Source organism: Vanellus vanellus (assembly GCF_965231255.1).
Source record: "Vanellus vanellus genome assembly, chromosome: 1".
Taxonomy (NCBI): Eukaryota; Metazoa; Chordata; class Aves; order Charadriiformes; family Charadriidae; genus Vanellus; species Vanellus vanellus.
Genome location: NC_138905.1, coordinates 141,199,858 through 141,211,930, shown reverse-complemented (window position 1 = coordinate 141,211,930; position 12,073 = coordinate 141,199,858). Strand labels below are relative to the sequence as shown.

The following is a 12,073-nucleotide window of genomic DNA, read 5'->3' as shown; positions in this document are numbered from 1 at the left end:
AATTCCTCAGCTAAGGAATCTTGTTTGTCATTTGCATCAGCTCAGCTATTCTGATAGGACTGATTAAAAGAAAGGATTTCAGTTGTGTCATTCTTCCATGGCAACCGTGAAATACTGTAAGATCAAATGATCTGTCAATCCGTATCATCAAAATTATTTTAATTTATGAACATGCCTTGGGCCGATTACTTTCATCATTCATTTTGCTGGCAAAGCTCCTGTTACACTCAATGGCATGCAGGAGGTGTAACTCCTGGATTAGAGAGTATAAACTACTTTGGCACCTCTAAGCAACCTTTATGTAGATTTAATAAATTTCAAGAGAGAGCTAAATACTACTGAGATATCTTATACTACCTAAATGGTAAGCTGATTTTTTTTGTTTAATTGCTTCAGTTAATTCTCACTACTTAAGTAGGTTTGGAGCTGAGATCATAATATTCAGAGTCCTTTCAATATCTGTCTTATATTCACGTAAGCCCACTAAACGGTATGTTGAGGAGGGTTACAGTAAGCAATGGGCTGTTTCACTGTGTTCATTCCCTTTCTTTCACACTATCAATCCTGGATTCCCTTCCGTAGCGCAAAGGTTTAAGGGAAATAGGAGAGGACAGCCTTACCCTGCTGAGTTCATAGCTCTACACCTTCTTTTGAAACTATGCACAGCGGTACAAGAATTAGCAGCTCAGAGGCTGCAGTGATACCATCCAGGGTATCAGAAGAGCTGAGTTTATGTTTCCTCTGATAGAGAGGAAACCTGACAGTGCTGCATCTACTACTCTATCAAAGGACAGCAAACCTCATCTGTTACAAGTAAATGCGATCCCACACAAGGTGGGCACTGTCTAAGAATGCTTACCAAAGCAAGCCCTCTCTCCTGGGAGATGGAGAAATAAACCTTTACTGTACAGGACCGGTGTCCTGTACAGGACTGTGACTGCTCCAGCAGCGATTTCTTGCTGTCAAGAGGTCAGAAACTTTCTGTGATCCTCAGAACCAGAACTTCAGGTGTCTCAAAAATTTTAAGTTTTAAAAAAGATTAGTTGTCCACAGGGTTTAGACAATTCCAAGGTGAAGCACTAAGGTTTGTCACAATCAAGCTAGCAGTAAATACAGCTCCTTATTTGTTTAGTAAAGGAATAAATTAATAAATAAACTTCATTATTGTCTGCCCATATGTATAAATATATATGTGTATGTGTACATACTTGACATGCATTCACACAACACAGACGTGTTTTGTCTGAAAATAACTCACCTGGCATATTTGAATTAATTTAATTAATTAACTTAATACGATTAACTATCTAAGTTTCCAATGTAAACAGCAATACTATTATTTTCAGAAAGCATTAGCACCAAACAGAATTATAAGCTTATTCACAAGATATACAGTATTCTGACAGAATAGCGCAGCATGTCCTGCTCAGCTGGTTAAACCTTAAAAAACAGTAGCATAAGAAACTTGGCATAACCACTTAGGACACTGTACATCATAGCTAACCAGGCTAACTAGTATCCTTAGTATCCTATTTTCCATAGGTTTTATATTAACCAATGGAAATCAGTCAAATGGTTTGTTATGTCAAGTTTTCCCAAAAATGTGCAGTAAAAAAATAAAGTTAAAATCCTTTCCCCAACTGAAAAATAACTAAAAATGTTATCAATGTGTTTGCTTTCTCGGAGAGTTAAATAAATAATGTATTAATAGATTGAGCTTTCCTTCTTAAAAAGAAAACATCAGAAAAGACCTGATGACACAATACAATGCAAAGGAAACAAACTTTTTCAAAAATATTTTTTCAGTAACAAGTAAAAATTTATGAGACATGAGAAATTACTTGCAAATTAGCTCATAAAAAGGCAATAGAAAGTAGAAAATATTTTTTTAAAAGTAATCACTTTAAAATAAAGTTCCAGAAGACTGGAAGGCAGCTAATGTCACCCCCATCTACAAGAAGAGCAACGAGGAGAACCCAGGAAATTATAGGCCCATCAGTCTTGCTTCAGGCCCTGCAAAAGTTATGGAACAAATCCTCCTGGGGGCTATCACAAGGCAAATGAAGCATGGGATTGGGAAAAGCCAGCAGGGATTCACCAAGGGAAAGCCGTGCTTAACAAACCTGATCACCTTCTAGGACAAAGTAACCTGCTCGGTTCACGTGGGGCGAGTAGTGGACATTGTCCAAGGCTTTCAACATGGTTTCCCACAGCCTCCTGCTAGAGAAACTGATGCATTATGGTCTAGGCAACTGGTCTGTGCTCTGGGTGGGGATCTGGCTGACAGGACACACCCAGAGGGTGGTGGTAAAGAGCTCCTTTTCAAACTGGCAACCTGTCACAAGTGGGGTCCCCCTGGGATCGATACTGGGTCCAACATTGTTTAATACCTTCATAAGTCATCTGGATGATGGGATCAACTGTACCCTCACAAAGTTTGCTGATGACACCAAACTGAGGGGGGAAGTGGACACTTCAGAAGGGAAAGCCACCCTGCAGGAAGACCTGGATAGGCTGGGAGAGTGGGCTCACAGGAAGTTCAACAGGGACAAGTGTAAGGTCTTGCCCCTGGGAAAATATAATCCAGGAGTGCAGTGCAGGTGGGGATCTACCCAGCTGGCGAGCAGTTCTATGGAAAGGCACCTGGGGGTCCCGGTGCACTTAGTAAGCTCAATAGGAGTGAACAGTGTGCTGCTGCGGCAAAGAAAGCCAACAGGATGCTGCATTGCATCAACAAGAACATCACCAGCAGAGACAAAGAAGTCAAGAAGTTAGTTCTGGGGACATTCCGATTGCACACAAGAGGAAAATTGTTCACATTAAGAACAATCAGCCATTGGAATAATCTCCCCAGGGAAGTGGTGGATTCCCCAACATTGGACACTTCCAAGATTCAGCTGGACAGGGTGCTGGGCCATCGTGTCTAGACCATGCTTTTGCCAAGGAAGGTTGGACCAGATAATCCTTGAGGTCCCTTCCAACCTGGTATTCTATGATTCTATGATTATTGAAAATTATAACCCCATTTCTTCTTGGACATATAATACAAATAGAATATTGGATGAGCAACTCTGATAAAATATTATGAAATTTCTTATAAGAAGATGGAAACAATACACATGGGCATAGGCACAGAGAAATTCAGATCCTCACCTATAGCCTTTTTGATCTTCAACTGCTTTTTACATGCTCGCAGAGTAATGAAAAAGCCATCAGCATCTCCCCTGGACTGAAATGCCCCAGGAGTTCCCAGCTGAATGGCTGAGCTCTTCGCAGCCTTTGCCTATAATTAAGGTCTCATAGCCCAACGTTGTGGAATCGTACAAGAAAAAATCTCAGTTATATGGACAAGAAAAGCCCTGAGGCTGTGCACACAGTCCCTTTAGTCAAACTGGATATCCATCCTTGTTGCTGATACTGCAAAATAAATTCTATTGCATGCAGCCACACATTAAAGAAATTTGACTGCCTGGTGAGAAGCCTAAAATTACAAACACCATGGAGGTACATTACTCTGTAAAGACAGAAGTTCTGGTTACTAGTACCCCTCAAGGGTGCCCCGCCTGTATGTTCCGTAAGGTATACACAGTTCCCAAAGCCAGTTAAGCATCCTGAAACTTGTTCTGAACTGACTTCCCCAATGGGGTCCATCACACAATCAAATACGCATCTCCTGTGATGCAAAAGGGACAGCAATGTTCTCAGAAAGTTGGAGGAGGCTTCTCCTGACACAGAGATTAACTCAGCCCCTTCTGCCCACGTGTAACAGACCCCCAGGAAAGGCAGCTGTCAGGATTCTTATCACTCTTGCACAGGAACGCATTTCTGAAATACTCTCTCCTGTACATCCACTTCAAGAAGGCAGAGGTTTGTATACGCTCCACTACTACGGAGCATATATAGTCTGTGCTTCCAGAAATGTGCATGAGGTCTGTTTCTGGGATGAGAAAAAGCACAGCAGTGTGCTACATCTGCAGTCTGGATCCACCAGCCAGAAAGGTTAGGCTCCTACAGTCTAGCAGATATACATGCTACAGTTACAGTGGGGAATAATCCAGATTTGGCTCATTTTTGCTACATGGTATTTTCCTAGTAGCGAAGGCGGGAGGTTGTTGGCTGAATATGCAGAATGCAGATTGAAGACCTGCACATCAGCTGAGAGATAATAAATAAGTCACTGCAACTTTATCACGTTTGGAGGTCTGCACGTACCCTTGGGCTTGCACAAGCAGGGTTTCATGCCAGGCTCTGCTGCCAGTGACTTTTTCTGAGCACGACTCTAACATAGTGACAGCACCTGTAGCACCACATTGAAGCTAAGAGCTTCACTTCTGAGTGTTCAGTTTCACGAGCTTGACATTATTTTAAGATAGCTTTTTCCTACACAATCTGAATAGAGAATGAACACAGATTGTCACAGAATTTAAACTCCTTCCTTCAGTTTGTGGATGGTTCTATTTATTCTCTCTTTCCTTTTTTTCCTAGCTATAATGACATTTTGCAGGTCTTTTCAAAATCAGCATTTTACTTTTCTTGTCAGCAGGGATGAGGGTGAAGCAGTTAAGATAAACGATTGGAACTCTGCCATCCAGGTGGACTGTCAGCATGTTAAAAAACAGATTGAAACTGGGAAGGAACTAAGTGAAAATTTATGCTCTGTTGGCTGCTTCTCATTAAGAAACATTTGCTCATGAATCTTACATTTTCAGTCTGGATTGCACTGAGTGATAAGAGCATGACATCATAGTCTTTTCTGAATTGGGAGGGTAACATCTGAAAAAACAAACTTTACAAAGAATAAAGGGTTTAGTCTTTTTTCATTCCTTGTTTTATTTTAGAAAATTAAATAGCCTTTACACCAATTCTATTTTCTTATCTCTTTTATAAGACCCAAGCCAAGCCTTGGAGATTGTGCACTAAGTCCCACTGACCTCAAAAGGACTATGTCTCTTACGTGCTTCCTTCAATGGATTTTGATATCTAATTCTATATTTTGCAAGAGATTCGTGGCTTTCAGAGACTTTGGAATTCCCGTCTAAATAGATTGTAAGTATTTGCTTACAAGAAAGTGCCACTCATTGGCCTTATGAAAATCAAGCCTCCAGCTAGTTTTATCTAAAAAGAGCAAACCCACAAAATATACTCATTTTGAAAACAAACCTCTGAGTATTTTCTCTTCTGGGGACAAGGAAACCCCTATTTACTTCTTTACTGATAGATTCACCATTTTTTATGAAGTCATTTTCAATACATACCAAAAGCATCTGATGTTTCTATAACTGAAAAACTGGAAGTGAAAATACTGAAGTTCATTTCTCCTGAGTAATTCTAGAGACCAGTCCACTGAGCAGTGAAGTAAGGCCTTGGAGATCTGGATTCTGTTTGCAGCTCTGCTGTGACCTGGAAAGAGACCCTATAAAGGGATCCCTCTGCATAAGCCTCCCCACCTGTAAGTGATCTAACTCTTCTCCAATCTGAAGAGGACCTTTAGATCATGGTCTGGAAGCTAGGGATCCATATTGCTTTACAAAGAACTGACCTGTGCCACAGTTTGCCAGTTAGTAGCATCGTCTTCACTTGGATGGATTCCTTGATTCCACCTCCTCTGAACAACATAGATCACAGGCTCAATGGAAATATTGAATTTTGAAGACCACTTCACCTCCAGGTCTCCAGACTGAAGTTCTATGAATTTTAATTCTTTCCGGGGTTTCAGTGGAACACCTATAACAGGAACGTGCAGACAAAAATATGTAATTTACAAGATGCAATTAAACCATATGTAGATGAAGCTGTACAAATTAAAAATTAAATAAAAGGAGATTGTTGGTCAGACAGAAAGGAAGAAGGGACTGGATAGGCTGAGCATGGGAGCGTCAGAAGTGCTCATAGCTAACCTACCTCTGCTAACAGTAAAACTTGTTTTTAAAAAATCTTCAAAATTATTTCTTTATTTAATTTTAAAACTAAAGGATCTGAAAGCTGTAAGCTAAAATTGATCTCACAGAAAGCACTTTCCAAATATGCTTTGTTAACCTGAAGATCCCTTTGATCCCAAGCATTCTTGTTGTTGAATCAGCTATTCTTTATTCTTGTAGTTCAGTTTTTCACTTAATTTGTCCTTAAACACATCTAATGACAGAATTTCCACAGCATCGCATAGTAATCCATTCCACTACCTCTCTATCCTTACCGTTAGAAAGCTTTCTTACTACCTTGTTTAGTCTCCTCCACTGCATCTTATACTCGATACTTGTCCATGCTATTCATGGATCGTGGAGAACAGATTCTTTCTTTCATCTATGAAGGAGCCTGTCATGTACTGGAAGACTGTTATAATTCCTCTATTTTCTTCTTCAGTCTAATAACCATAGTGCACTCCACTTTCCTTTTAAATCAGTGTTTCTAGACCTCTGAACATTCTTGCACTTGTCTCTGGAAACTCTCCCATTGGCCCACAGCCCTTCTCCAGAGTCAAGACTAAAACTGGGTACAGACTGTGTCTAAGCTTGTACCAGTGTAGACTAGAGAAGCAGGACTATTTCACACATCTTACATTAGTCTGATACACTTAAGCAAGCTGTTTGCCTTCTCCATGGCAGCCTGATCTTATTGAGTCACATGCAGCTGTGTTGTATGATGTGTCTCTCTCTACTCTTCCCTAAAGATCTAGGAAAGGTAATTCCAAGGCACCTTGGAATAGATATATTACTTCTAATGTATATTGTCCAACTGTTACATTTCAGAGACGAAGATGTCTTTCTAAAATTTTACAGTAATTTCTAATTACACTGTGACACTGAAGGACAGTTATTTCTGTTATTTCTACTGCTGGTAACATCACCTTTTTGAAAACATCTGCAGTAGCTTGGAGGAAAAAAGCAACTCTACAAATTTGGCATGTCTTGATTAAATCAACAAATCAAGTGTTAGATACATTTCTCTAGACAGACTTTAGGAACTCATATATTTGGTTACGCAGCATTTTGTCACTTCAGGATATGTCACAAATAAGATTTCTATGCTGACATATAAACCTTCTTAGCAAGTTATGGTATGCACTTTAGTTATTTTGTCATTTCAGTGGGGGTCCACATAAGTCCAGCTGTATGTGTTGGTTCAATAAATTCTTTCCTACTCAGTCTGCCACAGATGACCGAGTATCAAAATCCCCTTAGGTGAACAAACCACTTTTATAAGAGACCTTCTCCTAAATCTGATTATACAATTAGCTATGAGTAAATAAAAATTGATATTGCAGCCCTCGAAGAAACCTAAAATCAACCTGAGGAAAATCCAGTACTTAAATCTGTTTATCACAGCAGTTTAAATCCTGGATATCCTTCAACAACCAGCAGTCTTGGTCTAATATAACGAACATCACAGAACATGTCAGTTCGGATTTCCACATTTGAAAATCCTTCTTTAATTATGATGTACAATAATCCTACTATTTGCATATTAGGAAAACTTCCATCTGCTTTGCGTTAGGGGCAGTTGGATTCACTTGATTGCCAGTATCCCAGCCTCTCCACTGTTACGTAATTGCGTGCAGATGGAGCGCTGCAGCACAAACAACCAGAGCACAGCACAAGTGCATTTTAAAATACTTTTGTAGAACCAGCACCATCAATTTCATATCCAGATGTGTCGATCCAACCACTCTTCAATGTGCTTTTTATTATGTAAATGGCCAGCCCTTTCATCGTGCTGGAACAAATTAGTCCTCTGAAGTCTGCAGTGCTTAACTGAAGAATTCAAATCACTGATTGCTGTATGTGTGCAATACCAGAGCCCAGGAAAAATGTTTCTAAAGGTGTCTTTCAGATGGCACATGCATCCCCGTGCCATGAAAAATAAATGCACACTGGTCCACCATAAGAATTTGTATCTTAACTGTCGGTTCGCCAGGAATTCAAAAAGTTTCCATGGAAGGGCTTTGGACAGTAAAGGGTACATTCATGGCATCAGTACGATTGTAAACACAGTTGTTCAAAGACTCAGACATTCACACCTTTAAAACTGTACATTATTTTTGAATACAAAACTGTTTTTCTTTAAGCATGTCAAGAGCCTTTAAACTGTGGATGACCATCTGGCTCCAGCTATCTTATTATGATATTGTCATACCATCATACCCTTCAAATGTCATAATCTTCTCTTCACAATTTACCTTGCCCAGATCTGTAGTTTGCTCTGCTGTATGGATTGCTCCCTTACACATTTCAGACAAAATGAGTTAGGCTGGTTTAACAGCCTGAACCCAAGATTTTTGTTAAAAAGGGGTCCTGGAAAGTTCACACAAGTAGCTGCATCATCATATCTGAAAGACCTGTAATGTCTGAACAGGAAAAAAGTGACCGGTGATTTTTTCAGCTGTCACCAGCTCAGAGAGCTCAGCCTTGTCCTTACTTGGGGATGCACACGTGCATGTTAGACAAAGTAAACGTGATCAAGCATTTTCCATCCCTTTCTCTCCCTTTGTTTTTTTCCACATTTTTAAACTGTTTTACTTCTAAGCAGAGATATTGCCCCTATTTCTATCTCCGAAGTACCAAATAACTTACTGTTAATTATAACATCATTATCTCCATATGGAAAAAAACATGAGGTAGGCCATGGACTTTCTGAAGTCCTTCACTAGTTGAGACAATGTAAATGAGGTGAATGAGGCAGAAGACAGAAGAGCAGGAGAGAACATTTGGTATCTCCAGTAAAGGGAAATAAAAATGTGAAGACTATGTAACTGATTAGTAATATTCCCAACAGAGATGAAAAAATGCAATGATAATGGACAGTTTAGAGATTATAGTGAATGCAAGCCAATAAACAACAAGGATAACATGTACCAGGACTTATTATATTAATCCAACATTTGCAATAGATTACTTTGGTGCAAGTGTACTTACATTAATATTCTTTTAGGATTGGGCTTTAGTACCTGGTACGAGAGGGCAAATCCATTTTGTAAATCCAGCAAATTAGATGGGTCTTTTATATCTGCTGTTTTAACTAATCTCTAGAGCTTGATCAACAGTGAAACTATAGGAACTTCTGTAGACTCTTAGATTCGATCTGAGTTCATTTTCTAGCTGTGAGTGCTGTCAAAATGATAAGTACTAAACTTATTCACTAGATCTTAGTCCTGCTTGCAGAGTTTGGTCTTCTTTAGCTACAGGAAGGTCATTTACCCCTGGAGGAAATGAATAGCAAGCCTGTTCTGCTTCTATTTGTCTTTTGTTGAAGAAAGACAGGTTGAAGAAGCTAATTAGCTGAATTCATCAGCTGAGAACGCAGTACAGTATTGGGCTTCCTCTTCCTCTGCAAGACATATATGGTCCTACAAGCAAGCACCTCCTGCAGATGCGTGATAAGAAGTTAAGAGAAGGTTAGTTCTGTTCCTATGTAATTAGGCTGAACTTTCCAGTGTGGAGTTATACAATGTATCATATCCTGTCATGTCCTGTGTCTTTTCCAAAAGCATATATCTTATTTCATTTGCTTGTTTGTTTGCTTGTTTGCTTTGGTTTTACCTTTTCCAGCTCCTACTGGAATGCTTTGTAGTTGTGGTATGGAGCCTGATCATGTAAATCATCACATATACAATACAAACAACGGTTTATCCCTCTGGTCATTTGTCTTAAGAAGATGAAAGAAGTAACTAAGTGATCCATTTTAACAATTTTCATTTTGAAAGGTGCTGTGTATAAGAGTGTATTAATTTCTTGTAGTTTTAAAAGGGCTGCTCTGAAGTATCCTTGGAAGCAAGAGAATTTCCCTTCTGGACTGGAAATCTGGACTGCAGTATTGCCCGATGTTCAAAATACTTTGAGTACTATCTTCACCAGTTTTATGCTTACTTAACCTCTGTGACTTCTAGATCAAATTTTCTCCATTTATGTAAGTAAATAAGACAGTGCTTCCTGATGGCCCAGCCTGTATGCTCAAAGACAGGATTCAAAAGTCAAAGCACATTGTTTCTGACATACATTCTCAACATTTCAGGCAAAGCAATGAACTTCAAAATAAAATCACCATCTCCCTTGCATATTTTACCATCTTTCCACCCACAGGTGGAAATAAGTCTGGATTCAGACCTAAGCCTGGAGCTTAGTTCAGAGTTCTGCTGATTAGGCTCTCCACAGAGAGCCCATGCTATCAGAAGAATGACTGATTAATATTTATTTTTTATCACTGAAGTAAGGACAGTGGATTTCTAACAAAACATTCCAACTCTGTCGAACAAGAAAATGCCTTTCATAAGTGGTCATCGTTCTGTGTTAGCAGTACATTTTCAGAATATTTCCATTTATAAAGCTTTTTTGAATTGCAACAAATTAAAATCTGGAGTTTGTCTAAGCAAATAACTTCTTAGTCTGTATGTTCTTGCTGATGGATGTCAAGGAAAACCTTTTTCACAGAATCTCAGGACTCAATCCAATTAATTTTTTTTAATAAGATTGTATTAGATTTAAATAATGGATTAATATAAATATGTGGATATTATCTTTTACTACTTTGTTCTTAGATCATTAAGAACACCAATGCTAAATATACTGCATTGAGATGTTCTTTTACCACATTATCTCACACTTCCTATTTGGTAGTCCTACCTGCTTGGCTTATTAACATTAATGTTGTTTGTGATTAATAGGACTCAAACTATTTATCGTTAAATATTTTCATGCTGCATTCTCTCTCATCTGCATCAAATTAAATGAGATTTCACCTAAACTGGCAAGTTTGGTCTGCTTAAGATGATTCATAATAGCCACATGTTTACATTCCACAGATTTCCAGACATGGGCTTCACAAGGGGAAAAAAATTCAGAAACTTGAGCAACATTTTTCTCTGGCTTTCCACCCTTTCAGTGTCCAGCCACATCTCCACAAGCGTCTCTCCTTTTTCTTCCCATCTATACAAAATGAAATGAAAGTCCTGTTTTTCTAGGAGACTTTATTATGGCCTGAAGTTATTAGCCCAGTATGAGTACATATTAATAAACTCTACCTTTGTACAGATTTTTTGGAACTTGGCACGTATGACCACATCCATTGGAACAGCATTTCTTCACTCCAGAACATTCACTATCAGCTTCACAGCTTTCAACACAGGCAGCTGCAAAACCACTGGCCTTCTCAGGTGCTGGGCAGTCCCCTTGCTTCACAGACAGGATGTACTTAAGGAATTCACAGCTAGTTAGGCATTCATAATTCTTCTTGGGGAAAAGAGGCTGAAGGAAAAACAAAAGAATTGTTTAAAGTTTTCAACAGGGAAAAAAAAAAAAAAAAGTTGTACATTTTCCAAGACCTCCTGAAGGAAACATTCAGATCTTCAGCTTTTGCAAACTATCCCTGAAGATTTATATATTTAAGCCACTTCTAAAAAAGCATTCCAAGTATGGAATGATGAATTCCCTCAAGTAAGACCACCATCTTTAATGGAATAAAGTTGTTTATATCTGCCAGCTTTCCCTTGTTTTCCTAACATTGGCTGGCTACAAAGTTGCTCAATGACAGATTAAAAACATTCCCAATACAAAGGGGAAGCAATGGTCAGAGTCTTTTTTGTGGACTACCCTACATTCCTCCTTTTGTACTTCATAACACTTTACCCACAATATCTGATGTAATGCCACTCTAGATAAATAAGTGAAATCTTGTTTCATTATACCATTTGAACTGAGTTGGCTAAGAGAAGATTTTGCAGCATCTTTATGTTCTTGCCAACATATTAGTAGTTGTATAATTCCTCATGGAACTGGAACTGAATATCTGATAAAATGACCAGCAGAAAATACAGATTAAAACAAGCCTTAAATTGATTAAAGATAAAAGTAAATGCTACTTCTTAGAGAAGTTCTAGCTATATGAGAGGTTGCTTCAACGCATAGACATTTTATAGCATGTGTGCTACTCAGAGGTTTGCAAGGTTCACTTAAAACTTTATTAAAAATAATAAATAATATTAATAATAAAATCTAGCACCCTGGGGCGAACATTGTGTGTGACATGGGTATTTAATCTCCTCTTGTATACCGTGCTTTCTTCAGTTTGACGCAAAACCAGTTAA

The 12,073-nt window shown here is 38.7% G+C and overlaps 1 protein-coding gene across 1 annotated transcript in view; it reads right to left on the bottom strand.

Annotated features, from left to right (window-relative positions):
* Nucleotides 1-12,073, bottom strand: part of ANOS1 (anosmin 1) — a gene marked incomplete at both ends in the record, with an annotated part of 147,862 nt that overhangs the window by 47,240 nt on the left and 88,549 nt on the right. Inside the window, 2 exons of the mRNA XM_082490953.1 lie at nt 5,540-5,724; nt 11,012-11,234. Coding sequence (XP_082347079.1) covers nt 5,540-5,724; nt 11,012-11,234 — 408 coding nt within the window. The remainder of the gene's footprint in view (nt 1-5,539; nt 5,725-11,011; nt 11,235-12,073) is intronic.